Source organism: Propithecus coquereli, unplaced genomic scaffold (genome assembly GCF_000956105.1).
Source record: "Propithecus coquereli isolate 6110/MARCELLA unplaced genomic scaffold, Pcoq_1.0 Scaffold7, whole genome shotgun sequence".
Lineage (NCBI taxonomy): Eukaryota > Metazoa > Chordata > Mammalia > Primates > Indriidae > Propithecus > Propithecus coquereli.
Genome location: NW_012153062.1, coordinates 13110273 through 13133522, shown reverse-complemented (window position 1 = coordinate 13133522; position 23250 = coordinate 13110273). Strand labels below are relative to the sequence as shown.

The 23250-nt window shown below is 38.7% G+C and overlaps 1 protein-coding gene across 1 annotated transcript in view; it reads right to left on the bottom strand.

Annotated features, from left to right (window-relative positions):
• Nucleotides 1-23250, bottom strand: part of DDAH1 (dimethylarginine dimethylaminohydrolase 1) — a 145585-nt gene that overhangs the window by 10323 nt on the left and 112012 nt on the right. Inside the window, exons 3-4 of the mRNA XM_012661159.1 lie at nucleotides 15936-16009; nucleotides 14993-15112 (exon numbers count right to left, since the gene is read on the bottom strand). Coding sequence (XP_012516613.1) covers nucleotides 14993-15112; nucleotides 15936-16009 — 194 coding nt within the window. The remainder of the gene's footprint in view (nucleotides 1-14992; nucleotides 15113-15935; nucleotides 16010-23250) is intronic.

Here is a 23250-nt window from a genome sequence, read left to right as displayed (position 1 = left end):
AAGGGAATTATAATATCCTTAGTGGGGAAATAATTTAATGCTGGGAATATATGAAGTAATTCACTGATAAATTCCACTGAGAATTACTGTTAAAATGTCTTAGCAAAACCATCCAAGCCTTAGGAGAAGCTTTTCAATTAATTTATCAAGACCCCATGGTTATCATTTTAAGACAGATTTAAAAGTATGCCAAAAGAAATGACTTTTAATAATGAACAGACCCCATTTGCACAGTGAGTGAGTTCTGCTCAACTGTGGGAAGAAGAAAAATACAAAAGCTATGTCAGGCATAGTCTTTCTAAATGAAAAGGATTTATGAAGTGGTTCTTGTAGATAATAAACAAGAAATACATTTTTTCCCCCATGAAAAAGCTTAAGGTGCTTATTCTAAACACAAAGAGTTTCTGTCTTTTAGGACAAAGAACAGGTTTCTCTTTTCCTATCAGAATGATCATTTTCCTTCCTCTTATATGTTGCTATTGTCTGAATAAGACAGCTTACCATTTGTTTGTAGCTAGGTTCCGCAGGTATATGTATATATACAATGCAGGGCGCTGGTCATTTGGTGGGGAACACACAGAGAAAGATTCAGGGAGACTGCATCACTTTCTAACATCTTTCCCCTGTTGCGTCCTAACGGGCACTGAGAGGATGCGCTCATATATGCTGCCTGGCAGGACATCACCTCAAAGAGCTCAAGCTCCTGAGGACCCAGCCACAGTGAGGCCAAGGAACAGGTTTTGTTTCCCCTTTGTGGAGGCACAGAGCCTTTGTTAAAAGATGAGCATCGCTTCAAATATTCCGAGAATGCAGCTGTTGGGCTTAGTTCTATGTTCCAACATTTTTTTCCTAAAAAAGCGTGGAGGAGGTGGTATTGCTCCAGACTCCATGTGAAGTGTTCTTTTAACCCCGGGGACTGTACTTCCTGCTTTTCACTGTGCCCCAAGCCAGAACGGAAAGGAGAAAGCCCCTAAACCCTCTACACGTCACTACAAATTCCTCTCCCTGAGAGCAGATTACTCTATATCCTGAGAGGCCCCAGACTAAACTCTGAATAATACACATGAGTTCCACAGGATTTGGGGGGATGATTTGAAAAGTCAAGTTGCTGTTCCAAATGCCTTTTCTGACTTCTGCCAAGGGGACGATTCCATTTTGTGTAAAATAATTACAGTGATTATTGTTGAGATTGGATACAACTGGTGTTTGATTCAATTCAACAATCTTTTATGGAGTGCCTTCTTTGGGCTAGGCATGATGGCGGTGTGGGGTGGGAAAGGGAAGAGATGAAAAGGTAATTCAGTTGCAGGCTCTGCCTTCAGGAGGTGAAGATCTATGATACAAGGCAGGAGAAGTCTGGGAAGGGTACGCTAGCAGTAAAAAGAAAGTTAACCTCACTTTTATCATAGGCACCTCCTTAATGAAGAAGGCATGTAGCCGTAGAGAGGAAACGGCTCTGAGAATCATCTTGGCCACGTCGTCATGGTCTGTTACACAGCTGCTCATTTGGAGGAATTGGCCTTGCTCTCCAGAGTGGAGCTGTCACAAAACAGAGTGGGAACTGTCTGGCTTTCAGCCCAAGAGAAGCCGCATGGCTAGTTGCATTAACAACCAGGCATTTCCTGCAGTTCCCAAAATTTCTGGGAATTTTCTCATCCAAAGGTCTGAAAAGCAGAATCATTCTTCTGCTTTTTACTCATCCTTTCTTTGTATTACAGCAATTATGTTAAAAAAGTCCAACAATCCTGGGCTATGTCATTTCACAGAACAATTTAGGACTTATTAGTTAAATACTGAAGCAAGGATGTATAAAAGGTAGTTAGAGATGTTAAGGAAATATTCAAAGGACATTTTTAAGTCACTCATAATTGATCTTCCTATGATATATACATTTGTTCTCATCTCAACATATCAAAACTAAACCAAAGTTAAAAGCAACTGATTATAGAGTCTATTGAGATATACAGTATATGATACACAAGCACACTTGGTCATTCCTACTGGGTATCTAAAATCATTCGTTCATTTATCCATCCATTAAGAGTTTACCAGAGCTTGATGATATATCAGACATCAAGCCCTGGCAATCCTGTTATGGCTGAGCCAATATGGCTGTGGAGAACATTCTAGAACTAACATCATATTTTCATGTTTTATAATCTGTCCACAGATTAGTTCAAAATGAACACAGCCTGAGAAGGGCTTCAAGGTGGCTGACTAGAGGAATCAAACACCTGCCTCCTCTACAAAGAAGAACCAAAATAGCAAGTAGATAATCACACTTTGAATAGAACATCTAAGAAAGAATGCTGGGATTCAGCAGAAAAGTGGCCTCAAGGGATCCTCCTGCCTGAGCCTCCTAAAGTGCTAGGATTATAGGCATGAGCTACCGCACCCAGCCTGAACTGCATAATAGTTTTTGAATCCTGGAAAAATATTTCCTTATTTTTTCCTCAATGTAATGGCTACACACAGCACACTTTTTTTTGTTATGAAAAAAGATTCAATTTTATTAACTAAAACATGATAATTATAATACATGCTGAATAAATAGAAGCGAAATGTAATGCCAGCAGTTAAATGTGACTCCTTTTCAAGACATGCTATTCTGGTTCTTTTGAGTAAAGTCTCCTTTCTGGTAACTGTTCTGTCTTCAATCTCAAGAAGTTTTGTTTTTTTTGGTCAATCTTTGCTATACAACAACTATCACCATTCAAATGGCAAAGGTGACCACCATTTCCCCTGTATTATTTCCATCACATAATTAGTCCATGGTAACATATTACTCTCTTTTCATAAAAATCCATGTCTCCTAAGACAATATACTTGTAAGTTTAACTTGCATTATTAAAATTTTCTCTATAACTTATGTCTCTATAACTTATGTCTAGAAAATCGATAAAATGATACATCAAATCTGTAGTATTTGCTGATGCCAGTGGTGGAAATACTCCCACCATGGCCAATTTGGAACTTCACCGTGACATCACTGAATGTGGAACTGGGAAGAGGTGTGCAGTGGCACACTGATATATAATATTACCACCATGAAGGCACCATAGATGCAAATAACCTCAAGAGCAGAGCTAATGGTAAAACACAGTAATGTTAATTAAGAAGCGATGAGTTTTAAATATTTATTACCTTAGTTTTTTTTTTTTTTTTTTTGAGACAGAGTCTCACTGTGTTGCCCGGGCTGGAGTGCCGTGGCATCAGCCTAGCTCACAGCAACCTCAAACTCCTGGGCTCAAGCGATCCTCCTGCCTCAGCCTCCCGAGTAGCTGGGACTACAGGCATGCGCCACCATGCCCGGCTAATTTTTTCTATATATATATTTTTAGTTGTCCAGATAATTTCTTTCTATTTTTAGTAGAGACAGGGTCTCGCTCTTGCTCAGGCTGCTCTGGAGCTCCTGATCTTGAGCGATCCTCCCGCCTCGGCCTCCCACAGTGCTACGATTACAGGCGTGAGCCACCACGCCCGGCCTACCTTAGTTTTTAATATAATTTAATTGTAAGTATATATGATTTAATTTTTAATAATGGCAATTTAACAACTAGCTTGCAAAATTCCTGAAAATTTAACTGTCAGCTCTTGTAAGCTGGTAGGAACTGGCTACGACATAACTGCCCTATTCTTGAGATTTCATAGTTTTATGAGCCTTGGTTCTTGGACTCCAGTGTGGTTTGGCCTGTCAAAGAAAGTTATCTAAGCTGCTCTCCACCCCGTTTGTCAATACCATAGATAACTTTAACTTTAAAGTGTGGCTAATGTAACTTTTGCTTCCTCACGGGCAGTCTTTGGATTAACCTTCAATGAGCTTATAAAATGCGCTGATGGCATAAGATATCATAAATACTTGGAAGGCAGGATGGCAAATTGGATTTGCTAAATAGGAGCCTACATTCACTGAGGCTCTCAACCATACAAGAAAAGATGATTGGGTTTTTCTTCTTGCACTGACTGACTGGAAGCTTAAAGTCCAGTTGTTCTATGGGTAAAAAATGAAACGAGAATTCATGGTGTACATTCTCTCAGCTCCAGTCTAAATCCTTATTCTTGTTCCTCCTTTTATCTCATCTTTCCCTTCTATTTCTAGTTATGTTATTTTACTATACTTTATGTATCTTTGTAAGCTGCTTTTATGAAATGAGGTGAGGTATGATTGCATAATTTCAAACTTTCTTCTAAAAACATGTTTTTAAATTATCAAACTATTACAAAACACAAGCTTCTTATAAAAGATTCAAATGTGAAAAGTTAAAGTTCTATTGAATTTAACTGCATACTCTTGTCAAAACTCATTGAATTATACATTTAAAATTGTGAATTTTATTGTATGGAAATTAAATCTCAATGGAATTAACTCAAAAAAAAGTTAAAGTCCTCTTTCCTCCCCACTCTACCCATCTTTCAGCATTTCAACAACTCCTAAAGTCTCTCCTCCTGCAATTTCCTTTGTAAGACACACTCAGAGTTTAGCCTTCAGAGAAGAGCAATGAAGAGCCGCCAATTGGCCCTTGTGCCACATCTTTCTGTGTAATCAATACTGGTCACTGAATCTCCCACTATAATCAGCTTTGGTAGCTCTCCGAAACGCTTCTCAAATTTTCCCTAACAAGCTTCAGGGGTAGGACCAGACAAAATTCTTACCCAAACAGAGGTATAGGTTTCCTTCCTCCTGCCACTATTCCTACATGTAGAATTTAGCATCATGTTTGTTGCTAAATTCAGAGCTCGGAAGGAAGGCAGACTTTTCTAATCAAGTCTGAGGGACTATGTGCCTGGTGAGAATTAGAGTAATAAGAACTCACTACAGATACATTGTATTTTAAGACACATATGTTATCAACACAGAGAAAGGCACTATATGGAAAACATGATAAGTATCTTTGATTCTGTAAGCATTTCTTCCTAAAAAGATACAGCATGTTAGAGAAAAGTTAGCACTTCATAAGCATGTGTATTTTAATACTCTAGGAGAGTTATGCTGGTTTTCCTTTACATGAGAGCTATTTCTCTGAAGTGCCAGTTATTTTACTCAATATGGTATCATTCCAAATGATTTTAGGTGGCATCTTCTGTTCAAGGACATAGCAATTTGCTTTAGGAATGAATTTTCTCTCCCTGCCCTCAAATGCTAACGTGGAAACAACTCCAGATGGGGCCAGTGTTTCTCACAGTGTGGTCCATGGATTACCTGCATCAGAATCATGCAGTGGTTCCTGGGCTCCATCCCAGTCTTTTCAAATCAAAATTTCTCATGGTGAACCCCAGGACTGGGATGTGCATTTTAAATGTGTACTCTATGTGAATCTTGGGTACACTAAAGTTTGAGAACCACTAACTTAGATTATTTAAATTAATATGATCTTCATGCCTAAAAGGTATTTTTACTGCTATTGAGAATACAACCGCTAATAGCTGATCTATATTCAGTTCTTATCACTTGTCAGGGTGTGGATTAAAAAGAAATGAATGATTAGAAACACACACACACAATATAATAGATTGAGCACCTTTCATTTAGCTTCTAATTGTTTTTTTTGGAACCCAGTAACTATAAGTCACCTTTAGGTATGCAGTCACAGCTTTGAACTTGGTCTCACTTCAGAAAGAGATAAAAGGGATTGGCTGCTGTACCCTATCTCCAAAGCTACCTTTTACATTTATAGACAGATGAGTTATACAAGGATCCAGCAGCAGCCACAGAACCATCTAGTGACCATAACTGAAAAATGGGACTTAGAAATATCCTTAAAGATTATTGAACTAATATATTTTGAACGATGAAAACAAGGAAAAATAACAAGTGATTATTAAGAGTAGGGCAATGTTAGTGGGATGATTTTGCAGGAGGGTGGTAGCAAATTTACTTTCAATTTGTTTCTCTTCCATGTCATTATTTTTAAGGATGGTCCAAATCCTAGCATTGTGTTGGGTAGTGGGGAAGTTTTCCCCAGAGGCTGGAGAAAAATTCACGGTCAAAATGTCACTTCTAATTTTGTGTCTATATTTTACCCTATGCTTTCTTAACCTTCAGCCAAGCAATAGGATACTCATCAACACCTACGGCATTTAATACATGTGATTTCCACAGAGAAACAGTAACCCAAAACTCAACCACCTTCCTTCCAGCTCAACTGACACATTTCTTAATCCCATCAACACCAAAGGTACTCGTGTTGGCATGGCCCAGAGTATCACGTAGGTCATGCCGTGATGTGCAATTTCAGCCCATGAAACAGAAATCATCCTGGATTTTTTTTTAATCTTTTGCCAAAATCAATTCAGCCAAGAAACAATCTGGCACTGCTAGAGATAGGGGGCATGCAAATATTGTCGAAGTGTTTTTTTTGGTGGGCCTTGAGAGTGAGTACAGATAAAAATAAGTGGAAAAGGATAAAGGACAGAGACTCCAAATTTGAATGCGCACTGATTCCACTGCTGCCAATGGAAACTGAAATAGAAGCCAACCCCGTTAGTGTCTTACAAGCTTAGACATCGGATGCCTACCAGAGCCGCTGTCAGTTGGACGTGTCTGAGTAGCACTCAGTTCCCAAAGTGTGAATCTAGGTCACTGAAATCCACCAACATACTTTTGCCCAATGGTCTGTTTCTTTGTAGAAGATGGGGAGAATTCAGTTTATGGGGACAGGGAGAGTTTGAACTCTCTTCCAAAAATTCTACCAAGGATACTGCATTCTTGTAGTTATTTCTTAAGTCATTTTGTTTATCCGTGTCCCCCAGGGCCTACTGCAGTGCCTGGCACAGAATAGGAGTGCTGTAATTATCTGTCAAAGTGTGGATCTGATCTCTTTTTCTCCCTTTAAAGTTGATCAGTCACAAAGTTCTGTTACTTCTCTAAATGGGCCTCACTTTCTGCACTGCCATTTCCACCTTCCTGGCTACTTTCCTAGTCCAGATCCTTCTCTCGTTTATTCATGGCCTTTCTGATGGCATCTAACTCGTTCAGGAGTAATCTTTATTCTTGTTAAATCATTACAGGCACAGTGCCAGACAGCTCTTTCTGAAAGAACACCTTCAGATTTTATGCCTGCGCTAAAAAATTTTGTGTGCCCCCCCCACAGCCCACAGATAAGAAAACCCCTTCTTTCCCTGCACACAGCCCCCATCCAGCCATTGTCTATTACAGAATAGAATCCCCCTAGGTTGTCCTGTTTGTAACGACCACTACTCCTTTGTGCCATCCTATAGCTCGTGTTCGTTCAGGTCCACTCAGACTTGGACTCCTGCCTCTGGTGCCCGCTCCCTCCTCAAACTCCTACCACCTTTACTAGGACCCTGAGCCATTTAATAGGCACTTAGCTTGTGCTGCACTGTGACAATATTTATCTTTTAATATTCTCTCCTGTTTTTCCAGCTAAATCGGAGCAGCCTTGAAGGCAGAGATTATTTCTCACCCATCTCAGTATCCCTGTGCTTGGGCTAGTATCCTTCATACAGTTGCTGCTCAGTAAATCCTATTCCTGTATGGTGCTCAGGAAACACAAGCTTCAAATTCAGTTGTGATCTCTTTTTAATTGCTGTTTTAGAAGTCTTTTTGAAGAAGAGACAATAATAAGAAATTGTGGAAACCTTAGCTTTTTCTCCCCCATCAGATTTTTATGTATGAATTAGAAAATCATGTCATTTGTTAGATATCTACCTTAACAGTTATATATGTAATTGAAGCTTCCTCTGAGAAAATGGAATGAGGTTGGAGTCTTCTGTGGTTTTCTATCTTTAAACAGGCATTGAAATGTTGCTAAGCATAAACAGGTATAAAGATATTCCATTACTTGCAGGCACTGAAAGGACAGTATCAGAGCAGTTGAGAGTCTACAGTGAACCCACTTTGACATAATCCTTACTGCTAGTGCTTTATAATTATACCGTTGCTACTTTTTGCCAAGTAGTTGCTCCCCCCTTTGTTTAAGATGTGGTCCTTCACCTTGACTTGCTGTCATGAAATTTCCAATGGGAGGAAATAACACTCTGATTTCATAGTGAAGTGGATTCAACTTTGTTCTTTCAAGAAGACTGAGTACAGGAGACAGGGGTCACACAGGGATAGCTGGAGGCACAGCCGGAATGACAATCCATGAATTGGATTCTAAGTTCTCTTCTTTGTCCTCATAGTCATTTTGGCCCCACAGACAACTGTGCTTCTTTAGTAGAATCAACATATGGTTATTTTTAAAAGTAAGTTCTCTAATATTAGTAATGATGTCAAGTGTAACTTTTTTTCTTTAAGGGACAAATCTTTACACATCAAGATCAGGTCCTCTTACTAGGTTTCTCTCTCTCTCTCTCTGTGTGTGCGTGTGTGTGTGTTGTGAGAGGAAGTATGGAAATATGAGTCAAATGCAAGTTTCCTATTCTCAGAAAATAATTGCATTAGTGATTTTTGGTAACTTGAATATTTTAATGAGGAATTTCAACATGCCAAATGGACTGAATGATAGCATTCAAATTATGAACCAATTAAGTATTATATTTCAAGTTTATATTAGACAATGTTGAATTCTAGGCAGCAGAAAGGTAAGGAGTTTATAGCTTTCTGTGGCTTTAACTTGACACTTTATTTACTTTTACTGCTACTCTAACTGGAATATGTCATTCTGCACCTATATTACATAGGGGTTGACTTCTTCAGGTGCACATTATTCAGGATTCTGAGCTAGGTGCCTTTGGAAGTTGCAAGTATCCTTGAAGGCAGTGGCTCTCAACTTGGCCTGGGCATCAGAATCATCTGCAGAGCTTTTCAAAAATGCAGATGCCTCGGTTAGATACCAGACCCAGAACACCAGCATTTTCTGAGATAAGCCCAGGATGGTGTGTTTTCAGGAAGCTCCTTAGATTATTTTAAACCACATCTCTCACTAGGAACCACTCATTTAAGGTCACTTATGGACTTTTCCTTTCATATGCAAGAGTCTTGGGTGGAAAGGCCCCTTAAAAGGCCATGTGCCCAACCTCTGGACAGATTCGTGAATTACCTCTACAATATCCCATAGAGTCAGTTGAATAATTTTTGATGTTCTATTGTATAATGGACAGAATGAATAGTATTATACTTTAAATATAATTTCTTTCTTTCTTTCCTTTGATATTTTCTTAAAAGCCCAAAAGAAAAAAGAAACCACATTATTCCCTTTCTCCTACTTGGCCAATTTTGCCTTCTTCCTGCTTTAGGACTAGTGCTAAAATTCAGCATGGCTGTTTTGGTCTCACAGCTTCAAATTATTTATTGCCTCATTATGCCAGAGCATTTTATTTTGGCCACCCTAGCCTTGTTGGCATACAGCTCTGGGAATATTATCAGATAAAGCAACTGCTGCCAGGAAAAGGAGTATAAACAGTTGTTACAAATTCAGAAGCTATTTGGTTTTGTGTTTTAATTTCTTAATACAGGCATGGTAGATTTAAAAAAAAATCATTGTTTTGTGGATCTGGTGAATATAACTGGAACGGACAACCAGATAATAAGACTAAATTAAACCTATAATGGGATTGTCAATATGCTTTTCCTAGCAAAGATCCAAAGTGGAAAATCTTGGGGCTACACACTATAATTCCCTGTGACAACAACTAAAAATGCAAAGTCTTTATTTTTCCATTTCAGCCACCCTGTTGATACTCGTTGATTTTCATTTAGTCTTTTGGGTTTTGCTACTGCTGTTCTAGTTGTCATTAAAGGAAATTCCAGGCAATAAAAAACATACAAAGTCCAAACACATTAAGGGTTTTTCCACGTTCATTTTTTATATGACCATCTATAAAATAGCATGGACATTTTTGGACATAAACATCAACGCTGAAGCTGGGTCAAAACAAGAGGAAATACTGTCTGAGTGATCTCTATTATGTAGTTAGTCATTCAAAAGAAAAACAGACTGTGTGCTACGCAATTTAAATGAGCTATGAAGCAGCTCTAGTCCTCACTCAAGGAATCTTACAAATTCAGTTAGCTATTTCAGGAAGTAGACAAGAAACCTAAAAGACATTTCCATTGAGATGCATTGTGAGCATTTTAATTTAAAATTACAAGTCCATTGGAATTCCACCTACTGTACTGTATTTCGGTACATTTACATGACAAAGACACCAAAAAATGGAGTGGTGATCTCATAATTCTTTTCTTACCACGTCCTTTTATTAATAGTATTTTTATTAAAAGTATTTTTAGATAATAATCTACTGTGATACAGAAGAACAGAATTATTTATTTAAAAGGCCACTGAACAAAACTGTAGATATGCCCCCAAAATATGTACAAATATAATGTCTCAAAAAATTAAAAACAAAACAAAACAAAAACAAATAAACTGGTCTCTGGCATGCAGTTGGTGAGGTGAGAAAGCTCTTCCTGCGGCCCAGCCAGCAGATGGCACAACCCCGCTGGCTGGTTGGTCAGTGCTGTGGTCCCTCCCAGATTGGGTCCGCAGGCTCTTCCTCTGATTACTTTTAGGTACGTTTCAGCTAAAGGTTACCACCTCCCTCTTCCTCCTTCCCTTCCTTTCTTTCTTCTTCCCCAGATCCCTTCATCTTGCCTTCTTTTTTCCCCCCATTTGACTGGAAGACTGAATGCTACCAAGGAGACTGAGTTAAAAATCATCACTGAGAATTACTGCGAGTCCCTCTTGAGGGCAGATATTACAATCTGTCCTCCTGTGACAGATAGCATGTAATTAATCCAGGCAGGTTTTTGGAAAGTAAGGCAACTTGGGAATGGATCTAGAAAAAGAGCTAGGTGAGATATGGCACAAATTTACTCCTTATGAAGTCAAGGGTAAAGCAGGGTTTGGGAGTTAGACACATCTAGCTATTGGAGAATTATTTCTGTAAGTCAAAAATAGCCCACTTCCAATACTGTCATATGTGTATTTTTCCTAAACTTTAAAAAATTAAAGTATAGCATACAAAGTGGCCCTTTGGACCATGACTCTTTCCCTCCTTCTTAAAACAATCACTATTCTGACTGCTAACAGTACAGAGTAGTTTTGCCTCTTGTTTAACTTTATACCAATGAAGGAATAGAATATGTATTCTTTGGAGGTTGGCATCTTTTGCTCAAATTATGTTTGTGAGCAGCAGTTCCAGTTGTGGAGCAAGTGGAGTTTTCATCATTGAGAAGGCAAACATTCCTTCTGGAAGAGTACAAGTAGGTCTCATGCCTGTGTATGAATTAAGTTATCTTATATTATTTTCTTTTGTAGGTAGAGGGGCAAGAAGAAAGTGGTAGCTGTCCAGGGGCATGAAGGGAATGATGGAATGTGTGGGAGAAAACTATGGAAAGTGCAGGTTGCTCTAAAAACTAATTTTGGTTAAATAATAGTATTTCTAGGATCAGACTTGATGTTAAATATCATTAGGAATTCGTTCAAATCAACATAACCTCCAGTACATTGGCCATATCGATGGTTAAATGAAGTAATAATATGTATTCCTTTCTTCCTTCCCTAGGTTGGCACCCTGATCAGCCTGTGTTCTGGGCTTTTTAGCAGAGAGTTTATAAAATCTTCTTAGATGGATGATTTCATTTAGTTATACAATGCACACACTTAAATCTACTATAACCTGGACAAGTATGATGACTATCTCCATGAGAACTCATTTCATTAACCGAGAATAGATTGCAACCCATCACAAAGTGTTTCAAATGCAATAAAACTATCCAGAAATCCTTTGGCTGTCAGCTTTACACGAATATGTAAAAGTAGTTTTTAGACTCTGAAGGAGTTAAGTACTGAGAGCAGTGACAGATGTGGGAAGTATTCAAGCTTTCCGTGTGTGGCACAGGAAGGCACAAATCACCTTTGTTAAAATAATAAATATGCCCTTTTTAAAGAGATGCCAGGGACTTCTGTACAGAGGCAAGAACTGAGACATCAAAGTTTGCAAGGGAAAAAATAGGTACCTGGGACCAAATTCACACCTCTCCGGAGACTGTTCAGATCCTGGATATCAGCAAAAAATGAGAAGAGGGGAAATAGTTGGAGACAGAGGGGAGGAGGAAACGAAGCTCAGCTAGAACCAATCCATGGTAAATTAATTAGGAAATGTTTTCTTATAGAAAAAGATTGGGTATAGAATGGGGTGGGCAATTGGGTAAGGGTTCTGGAACCATGAGATCCTACTTGCAATGCTTACTTCATCAGATCTCAGTATTTCCATCTGTAAGTGGGAAAAATAAAACCAATAATACTTTTATTACTTATAAATTGTGTATCTGTCTCTAACCATTTGTCTTCCTGCCTGTAATAACATAGAGTATTTATATCTCCACATCAGTTATAGACCTTACCCATTATCAGTTTTATTGATGGTTCTATTAATAATACAGGAGCCAAACTCTGCTCAAATAAATAAGCAGCTCAATTCAGCTAAATTTGAGTTTCACCAACCTACCTATTTCCAACCTGTGATCTCAGGGAGATCTCACCATTCTCCGGTTTGGTCTGTCCTCTTGCTTCCACTACAAGGTAAGAGGACTTTTTTGATGCTAGGAACATGGCAGGTGGGCATTTGCCAACTCCACAGGCCCCTGGTTAGGCAGTACATTTGGTGATGGAGAATACGATCTCCAAAGAATGCTTTTTTAGCTAGTGAGGATTATTTATAGCTTCTGACACAGAAGGTTTCAAGAAGAGAAGGAACATCATTATTGACACTAACTCAAATGAACTCCACAGGAAGGACTATAAAGTCCTCATAGGGTGCCCTGAAGAGATGCGGTCTTAGAGAACTTAACAATGGGAGGGGAAGGGATGAATGGAGAAATGGGGGTGAGTTGCCAAGGTGTGCAATAGATTTGGGGCTTAGCTTTCTTTTTCTAGGGCATCAGTGTTCTTCTTTTTCTGACTGCAGGGTCTTCCCCCTCCAATTTTTTTTTCTGCCAAAAGAATGTTGGTCCAACATCTCTGAAGCAGTGTAGAGCCTTCTGCTCAAAGACCTGTGGGCACGCAGACTCCAGTTTCACGGTGATAATCTTGTCTTCCTCACTTTTAAGTTCTTTTCTCTTCAGACCTCACCTGCATCCAATGGTGCCTCCGGAAGCCCACAAGAAAAGTGTTTATTAGTGGGGCTGGTTTGCTCACATCTCATAAATGTACTTTGCTCAGTCTGTGCTTATGCTGAGTCTCCACCTGAGAATTCTCTCACTGAATCCCACCCTACCAAATGCCACCCATTCTTCAAGACCCACATCTAGCCCACTTCTCTCCCCAAAGCTTTCTCTGATTACCTAGCCCTCAGGGAGCTCACGCCTCTCCTCTGAATTGTGAAGAGCAGTTAAGGCCTATTTCATACAACAGCGCTAATTAACCATATTATATTACCTCTTATTTTGTTATATGTTACTGTAGTTTCTCTAGACGATTTTTTTTGAGTTAGGGGATCTATTGAAGTAGGGACTAAGCTATTTGAGTCAGGGATCTAATCTATGCAGAATGGCAGAGAGGCTACTTTTTCTAGTTTGTCTGCCCAGAAAGGGGTTCTTTCTGTGAATACACACAAAGGCATGGTATAAGCCAACTTAAGCCCTCTTCTTCCCTTGTAATTGATTTCAGACATGGGCAGACCAACCTACCTGCCATGGATAGTTACCACTGTTAGTCCTTAAGGAGAAAAATTATCTTCCTAGACCCTCTGAGTGACACCATTCATCAAATGTTTTCTTTCAAGATGCCATCTTTTTTATATGCAGAAAGTTGACACGGCCTTCCAGATGAAGCAGAACAAAAGACATTCTCTAACGACCATCATACAAATTACATTCTGAGAGATTGTTCAGCAACAATTCATAAACACCCTAGAAATACAATCAAAGATATGGTTTGGGGAAAGGGGGAAGATAGTCCAGGTGAGCTAGCTGAAGGAGTTGCAGACAACGTGGAGGGGAAATTCAGCTCAATGATTGTGTCCAGCCAAATCTCACCAAGTTCAGCACTGAAGTTTAGAATGGTAAAAACCTGAAAGGGCATACAAATTCGCTGTGTGCCACGGGGCACACAGATGTGCTCTCTTTGCCTAAGAGGAGTTTCTGGTTTAGGTCCTTTAATAAGTCATGTATGTTGATGTGCAGGACCAGCTGGGAGGAAGGGGCTGCAGTCCCCGCCCACTGTATAGTATTAGCCTGTGACCTGGGGCGAGGCACTTGATCTCTTCTCATCTGCAAAATGGAGATAATACCTCCTCCCTCATTCATTGATTCATCCCTTCACCAGATATGTGTTAAGGGCCCACTAAGGGCCAAGCACATAGGAACGTGACAGGGAGCAAAACAGACATGGTCTTTGCCTGTAGGGGGAGTTCAGATCACCTCACAGGGTGGAAGTTACAGAGAAGAGAAGTATCTTTGAACTGGGAAGCACTGTAACAATGGAAAGTCTTCTTCATTACCAAAACTTCTACTCACGATCTAGCTGCATAACCCTGGGCAAGTCTAATTTTTCTGGGTGTTCCTATTCTCATCTATAAAATGAAGAAATTTCCTGTCATAAAATTTAATTATTCCAAATACACATGAAGAAGTTACGCTTTCTAGGTACTTCTGAATCCTGGCTTTCTGAAAGATTATGAAATAATCCAGACACACCAAAAGGATAGAAATAATATAACAAACCCTGTGTACCAACTCCCCAACTGGAGAGAAAACATTACAAGGAGCTCTAACTGGTGGCCTGCCCTCTTTTCCCCAGAGGGAATAACTGTGATGAGTTTGGTGTTCATTATTCCGAATCATGGCCTTTCAGAAAACCTGATGCATGACTAAAAATGGTTCCCCAATGAAGAGTTCTTCCTACACCAAGGTGTTTCTGGTTCCTGATGAATGCCAAGTCACAACAGTGCACATCACAGAAGCTCAAGTACCAGCCTGTTCTCTCTCTGCCAACCTTGCTTGCTGCTCACACAGCAGACAGAATTAGAAAAACCCTGTGGCAGGCACTGCCTGCTGCATTTAGAAGGAGCGCAGTTTTGTAGTTACCTTGAGGGCCTTCTGTGCAGGTTCACTAGACCCAATTGCAATGAGGTTAGGCCCAGCCATGCTGCAAAAACTCTTCAAATGCAAAGTATCGGTCACCGGGACTGTGGAGACTGCATAGTCCTACAGAGACGACAGAAAAACAAGCAATTTAATATTGCAGAATAATTCTAAAATCGATTAAAAACTTGCCTGAACCACACCTGCTTCTCTGAAAGCTGCCAGGGGCCCTAAATATCTGGAAGAAAAACTGGGACCCATAGGTTTGGGTATTGCCAGTTAAATGAAGACTGCATCTAAGAAGAAAGTGCAGAGCTTCCTTCCAGATGTGTGACTAAGGCAACGTCTTTGCCAGCTCTTTGATTTATGGAGTGGGCTGCTCTGGGACACTGTGTTTGAATATGCTGTGCAAACTATGGCTCAGCTGGAGCCTCACATCCTCATAGGGAACAGGGCTTCCTGGGAGTTATGTCCTTTCCTAAGCAGTCTGGAGATCCAATCTATTAATGATCAATACAGTGAAGGGACCTCGACGATGTATGTGCAATATCTGGGACAGTTTCTAGCGCAGAGCAGGCACTCAAGTACAGGTGACTCCTGATTCTAATCGGAAAAATTTGTATTTCATGTCAGAGTCGGTTGGGTCTCCAGATTTTTTTTTAAGGCTGTCAATTGTGCCAGGAACATCTGCCTGGCAATTGTATGATTATACATTGGGAGAAAGCAGAAGATGCCCATGCTAACTTTGTTGCTCCTGTGGTAGCCCAATGAAGCTGATTTATTGAGAAATTTGAATTTAATAGCTTCTGGCAAATGTAAAAATATTAGGAATTATTTTACAAAGCCAGTGAAATATAAACACCATTACTCATCACATTGATTCAATGGTCTATGAATATTTATTAAGCAATTATTTTGTACCAGGCATAAATTATCCTTTACCTACCTTAAAAGTATCAGCCAAGATTTCAGCACCTCGTTGATTTGTCCTTTTGGAAAGGCCCACAAAAAATTCTCTGCCTATAATAGATGTCATGGAACATAGTGAGTGGGTGGCACCTGACTGCCTACTATTTCTTTTATCTATAAGAAATGACCTTAAAGCATCACACAGTTCTCTCTTTCCACAGAGGACAGCTTCACTAAAGAGACCCCTGCCCTCTTTACAAAAAACTCATTTCAAACTATTGCCCTTAAAAATAAACTTTTCCAAATTCGTAAAGACAGAAAGTAGAATGGTGGTTTCCAGGACCTAGTGGGAGGGCAAAATGGGCAGTTATTGTTTAATGAACACAAAGTTTCAGTTTGGGAAGATAAAAAAGTTCTGGAGATGCATGATGGCGATGATTGCCCAACAATGCGAATGTAGTTAATGCCTCTGAACTGTACACTTAAAAATAGTAGATTTTATGTTATGCATATTTTACCACAATAATGAATTAACTTTTTTAGCCTGAAGAATCTTAGGGAAAAAAAAAGAATGAACTCTTTATTTAGGCAATAATAAAATTAAACCCATTAATAATCTATAGTCAGAAATTAAGTAATAGCAATGACAAGTTAGCAGTACAACAGGCCCTTAAATAACATTGTTTTGTTCAATATCATTTTGTTTTAATGTTTATGAGAAAAAAAAGATCAATTCGTGCCCAGAGCCACTGTCTGTGTGGAGCTTGCCTGTTCTCCCAGTGTCTGCATGGGTTTTCTCTGGGTACTACGGTTTCCTCCATACCCCAGAGCCGTCCATGTTAGGTGAACTGGTGTGTCTAAACAGTCCCAGGCTGAGTGAGTGTGGGTGTGTGTGAGAGTTTGCCCTGTAAGGGATGGCGTCTTGGCCAGGGCTGGCGCCTGCCTTGTTCCCCGAGCTGCTGGGATAGGATCCAGTCACGCATGACTGAACTGGAAGAAGCAGGTTGGAAAATGGATGAATGAATTGGATACAAATTATTGTAAAATAAGAATTCATAAAGTTTGTGGTTGTTATAGAGATGCACCACAATAAATGATGTGATATGAAAGTGCTCAGCTTTGTGACTGTTTATTTTTTTTATTTATTTTTTTTTTGAGACAGAGTCTTGCTCTGTTGCCCGGGCTAGAGTGCCGTGGCGTTGGCCTAGCTCATAGCAACCTCAAACTCTTGGGTTCAAGCGATCCTTCTGCCTCAGCCTCCCTAGTAGCTGGGACTACAGGCATGTGCCACCATGCCCGGCTAATTTTTTCTATATAGATTTTAGTTGTCCAGATCATTTCTTTCTGTTTTTTAGTAGAGACGGGGTCTCGCTCTTGCTCAGGCTGGTCTCAAACTCCTGACCTTGAGCGATCCACCTGCCTCGGCCTCCCAGAGTGCTAGGATTACAGGCGTGAACTGCCGCGCACGGCCGTGACTGTTTATTTTTGATCTGTGTGGCGGGAGGAGATGCTCCTTAAAATTTTCGCTTTGCAAACAGTCATTCCTCGACTTAACCCACCAGCATTCCAACCGCCATCGCTCACTGATTTACCAAAAACTGGGTAAATAATTCTCTTACTTGCTTTTATTCATCTTTCTTAAATGTATGTGTAGCTCACATTTATTTCAATGTTTAACATTAGAAGCATTTTTGGGTCTTTACTTGGAAGTTTGGTGATGTTTTCATGACCACAAATATGAGGTAGGAACTTAACTCTTGTTTGTATCAATTAGCCGGTGGTAAAATTGGTTTCATTATATGTCATTCTGCTTAAATTGGCAGCTTCCAAGAACCTATCAATGGTGTTAGGTGAGAACTTACTGAATTATCTTTTTTATTGCCTTAAAGAACAACTAGACATTCTTGATGAGGTCAGATCTCTTTTCTTATAATGATCATGTGAAGCCTGAAGAAACCATCTGGGTGAAGTGAATTCAGATCGACTGGTCTTCAGGTTTGAACTCTAAGAGCTCTGTCTTTAAAACTAGACATCCATTTATTTCAAATCAAACCATCAAAAGATACCTATCTACAAACTGAAGATGTTTTGGAGCATGGAATGCTCTTCTTATTTGACTTTTTTGAAATTCTGCAGTTTTTCTACTTAGAGGCAAAATACTAGATAAAAATGGACTCTTAGTTATAGGCAAACAATTGTAGTAGACGGGATTAGGCAATACATAAATGTGGGGATTCTCATCTTCCCTTAACTCCTTGGAAAAGAATTCCACATGAAATGAGGGGAAAAAATAGTCAAAGAGAAACCGGTATCTTTTCGCCTCAAAGCATTATGGTAAACTAGAAGAGTAGCCATGTGGAAGGAATAGTTGATAGACTTTACAAATGTTATAACTTTAATTTTCATGATGTCCTTATAAAAGGACATAGGTCAAATGATGTTATGACAAATTCCAAGGGCTCATGCTGTTAGCAGACACAGGAATCTTTTGTGGCACAATGATAATTTTTTTCTTTTTTTTTTTTGAGTCAGAGTCTCACTTTGTTGCCCTGGCTAGAGTGAGTGCCGTGGCGTCAGCCTACCTCATAGCAACCTCAAACTCCTGGGCTCAAGCAATCCTACTGCCTTAGCCTCCCAAGTAGCTGGGACTACAGGCATGCGCCACCATGCCCGGCTAATTTTTTCTATATATTTTTAGCTGTCCAATTAATTTCTTTCTATTTTTGGTAGAGACGGGGTCTCGCTCTTGCCCAGGCTGGTCTCGAACTCTTGAGCTCAAACAATCCGCCCACCTTGGCCTCCCAGAGTGCTAGGATTACAGGTGTGAGCCACCGCGCCCGGCCATAATTTTTTTCTTAATGGTATGATTGTCTTGTCCCTTAAGAAAACTCACTACATAAATATCAAAATTTAAGTTAGGGTGAGGTCATTTACTTGACAAAATATTACTCACTGGGTTAAAAAAAAGTCAGCTATAATGAAAAAACTCAAATTTCTTTAATTATTTCAAGATAAAAATAAATTTATATATTAGATTTATAACAAATTTTAAGAAACATATTTAATGCATTAAGTTTTAACAAATTTATAGGGCAATATGCATACGATTTCCATTTTAAAAGACTAAAGTGTGATAGGACAGTACAAAGAAAAGCATCCTGCTTCTCTCTTTAAAGTAAGCTGGCCTTTCTCCCGCAGTATGCTGGATGAGAGCCCCTAAATGACCTTCCTGATGGAAACAACTAAAATGCTGGAATTGACATATTTTAAAAATTGTTCTTTTGGGTTTTATATCTCTTGTGTAATTTTCTTCTATGCCAGTTCACATTTTGGGTTTTCTTCTCTCTTCCTACCTCAGTCGTTTATAGGAGAAACCAGGCCATTTGTCCTACGACTGGATTTGGCTGGATTTTTACTTCCTCCTATCATTTAGCATTTAAATTGTTCCTTTAGCCTTTGCATTTTCAATAAACTGGTAGTTTCATGTGGGTGGTTAATTAGATTCTCATTCAATTTTTGGTTTTGATAGGACTACTTCAGAGGGGGGCTGTACCTCTACTATGGCATGTTATGGGGTCTGTGACAGATTGCCACATTTTCAGTGACAGCAGAATGATCAGTAGGTTCAGGGGCCATCAGTCTGATTCCTCCATTATAAAGTTTCCCATCAAGATTTCACTTAATGGTTTTGACATCCTTTGATGGTCATGGCACAGATCTATTATTTTCTTAGAGATCTGTGTTTACTGGCTGGAATTCTGAAAAGAAAATCTTTCCTCAATCAAGTATTTGGTCAACTTGAAATGGAATCCATAAAGGAAAGACAGGCTAAATGCTTGAGTCTTTCCCTTTACATGTCAGTTATTAGAGTAATGAGTTGGTGTTCCAGAAATTTGTAATAATGGTCAATAAGTTTTTTTTAAAACATCATTTCCAACTGAGTCAATTAAATCATAATAGAAATTAGAAAATGTTTAAAACTAAATGATAACAAAAATATTCATTCAAAACAAGAAGGATTCTGCTTAAACAGTACTTGGACGGAAAGTTATACAGCCTTAAATGCTTACAGTAGAGAAGAAAGTTTCAAAATAAGGAGATAAAATTCCAACTCGGGATGTAGAAAAAAAAGAACAGAATAAAATGAAAGAAATTTGAAGGAGGAAAATTAAGACAGAAACAGAAAGAAACATTTAAAAGAGACGGTTCAACAAAGCTAATAGTTGGTCCTTTAGAAAGATTAATAAAATTGACAAACCTCTGGAAAAAAAAAAAAAGAAAGAAGGCACAGATTAACATTACATGAAAAGGGAATATTGCTATAGTTTTTGTGAAGCTTAAACAGATATCACAAAGACATGAATAACTTTATACCCAAAATTTGAAAACTTAGATAAAATAAAACTCTTAGAAAATGGAACTCACCAAAACTGAGTCAGGAAAACCTAAATTGTCATATATTAATAATAAAGAAACTCAATCAGCTTAAAATCTTCCCACAAAGAAAGCACCAGTGCCTGTTTATAGGTAAGTTCTACCAAAGTTCAAGGAATACACAATTCAAATAGTACTGATTCCAGAGAATAGAAAAATAGGAAATATTCCCTAATACATTTTATGGAGCTAAAATAAATCTTTTACCAAAATCAGACAAAGATAACAAGAAAGAAAAAATTATAGGCCATGAAAATAACAGTCATAACGAAATAATAGCAAATTAAATTCAACACTGTATTAAAAAGGAAATAAATCATGATCAAGTTTGATTTCATGCCAGGGATGCAAGACTGGGGTGATGTCAAATATCAGAACATCGATTAATGTAATCAACAGATGAAAGAAGAAAGTCATATAACCATCTCTTTGAAGCAAATCAGAGTGTACTGTATCACTTGAAATTCATTTCTAGGTGTTTATCTTAGAGAAAATCTTATATATGTTCCCAGGAGATACACACAAAAATGTACATAGCAGCATTGAAGATAATAGAAAAAAAAAACAACCAGAAAACATACAAATATACACCAGCAGTAAAATGAATACATATATTGTGGTGTATTCTTATCAGAGTACCACACAACATTGAAAATGAACTATAGCTACACATATCAACTTAGAGCAAAAGCAGAAAAATTACACTAGAGTTCATATAGTCTGATTCTAATAATATAAAGCTATAAGACAAACAAAACTAAACAACATGTAATTTAGGAATACATATATTGAGGTAAAACTCAAAGAAAGACAAAACAATGATTAACACAAAAATTAGAGCAGTGGTTACCTGAAGCTGGGAGGAGGGTCAGGTTGGGGGACCACACAGGGACTTCTATGGTCCTGGCAATGTTCTATTTCTTAAGCCAGGTGGTGGGCACCCAGGTGTTCATTTATTACTGGTCTTTAAACCATGCATAAACATTTTATAACTCTTTTTTTTATATACTCTGTATTTCACAAAAATAAATAAATAAAAGGAGAGGTAAGTTGATGTCTATTTAAAAGAAATGGGATTGAAACAATTTTTGCCAGTAGCTGCTTGCCTGACTGACAGATTTCCCAGCAGGGACTGGAGTTGGAAAGCAGCTTTCCTTCTGTCTATTTCCTGATGCGTTATTAATGAAGCTGCGAGTTACAGAGGAAAGAGGACAGACACAGAGCACATAGCAAGTCCTACAGATTTTGTTTCTCACCTAATGCTTCTGAATCCAAAAACTGGGTGGTAATGGTTGTACAACATTGTGAATATAATTAATGCCACTTGAATTGTACATTTAAAAATGGTTCAAATGGCCAATTTTATGTTACATATGTTTAATAAAAAATAAATAAAAGTGAGTAAAAAATAGAAGGCAGGACCAGGCATTAGGTGTGAATGAAGTGCCAAACAGGTAAAGATATCCCAGTACCATCACAGTTTTGAACAAAATAACTATTGACATTAACTTAAATATTACATAAAAAATTTTAAAAGTTTACAGATAGTATCAAAGGCAAGCCGCAATGCAAAGACTTTAACCAAAAGAAGATTCCTAGTGTAAGCGGTGCCTTCACTTTGAGATTTTAGAGGGGGTCTGTTCAGCTCAACTGTTCAGATAGCTAAATGGCTATGAACAAACTTGTTTAAATCGTCTTTCAAATGGTATCAGTACCTGCTACAATAAGTTATTCATCATATGGCTATGTTCTGGTAAAAAAGATTTGCATTGAAGTGCGATTGACACATCTAGCTTTTCACAAAAGCCTATTTTCTTAGAGAAACAGGCTGTTGTTCTGTGCTGCCAAAAAGAATGAAAGTGCCATCAATGGGAGACACAAAGAATATTCTAAGGGGAACTTACTAGGCAGATTCAAAGAATGCCTGAGTCTTCTGGGCACACCCAGAGCTGAGAATGCGGCGTAGGCCTCCGAGACCCCTTGTTCTGTGTTCTTAGGGCCCAGTGGGCACGCAAACCAACCCCCAGAGGCAGGGCCATTGCGGATGACAGTGGCAGCACAGGGGGAGCAGTGCACAACTCCAGGGAATGCTATTCACACACCCCCTGATAAGAGTGGCACCCCTGGAGCTGGCAACACAGTGGCCCCTTCCATAGGTACAGCACGTGACACTAAGCAAGGAACCACTCAAATGTCACAGGATAAACACCATTCCTCTTCCAGGAACATTAATTATATCCAAATGCAAGTAATACAAAACATTCCTTTTCTATTTTTTTGTTTTTTCTTTTACTTTTATTTCAGCATATTGTGGGGGTACAGATGTTTAGTTTAGGTATGTTGCCCTTGGTCCCCTCCCCAGTCCTTTTCTATTAAAACAAAGATGGCTACAACTTGGTTATACGCATGCATGGGATTCAATATAAAATTCACAGCAGCTAAGATGTGAGACTTCCAAGAAGCTTCATGTTTTCAGTAGACCACCTGGGGCTGCATTCCCAAATCCCTAACGACCAGCCCTTGCTGTTAGGGCTACATTGGTGAAACAGGTATTTATTCTCTGACATTTAGGGGAAAATAAGCTCTCACTACAAACCAAAATTACTATTGGTTATCTTGCTCATCAATATAACCAGAATGAATCTGGCGATTCAGATTTTACACATGATTTTACAAAATGCTAATCATTTGATCATAATGAGTTGGAAAGGTTAAATGCTAAAATTAGTATTTCTTTAGTAGCCACATTATACATGTTGTAAAAGCTGATTCTGGTTAGATCAATAATAATATTAGCTGTTTATATATTATTGAGTTCTGCTATTATTCATCTGGCATTTAGCCAAGTTAATTTGCATAGAAAATTATTTAAATTTATCTTGACATCTGGGAAGAAAATTATTTGTAAATGACACTAA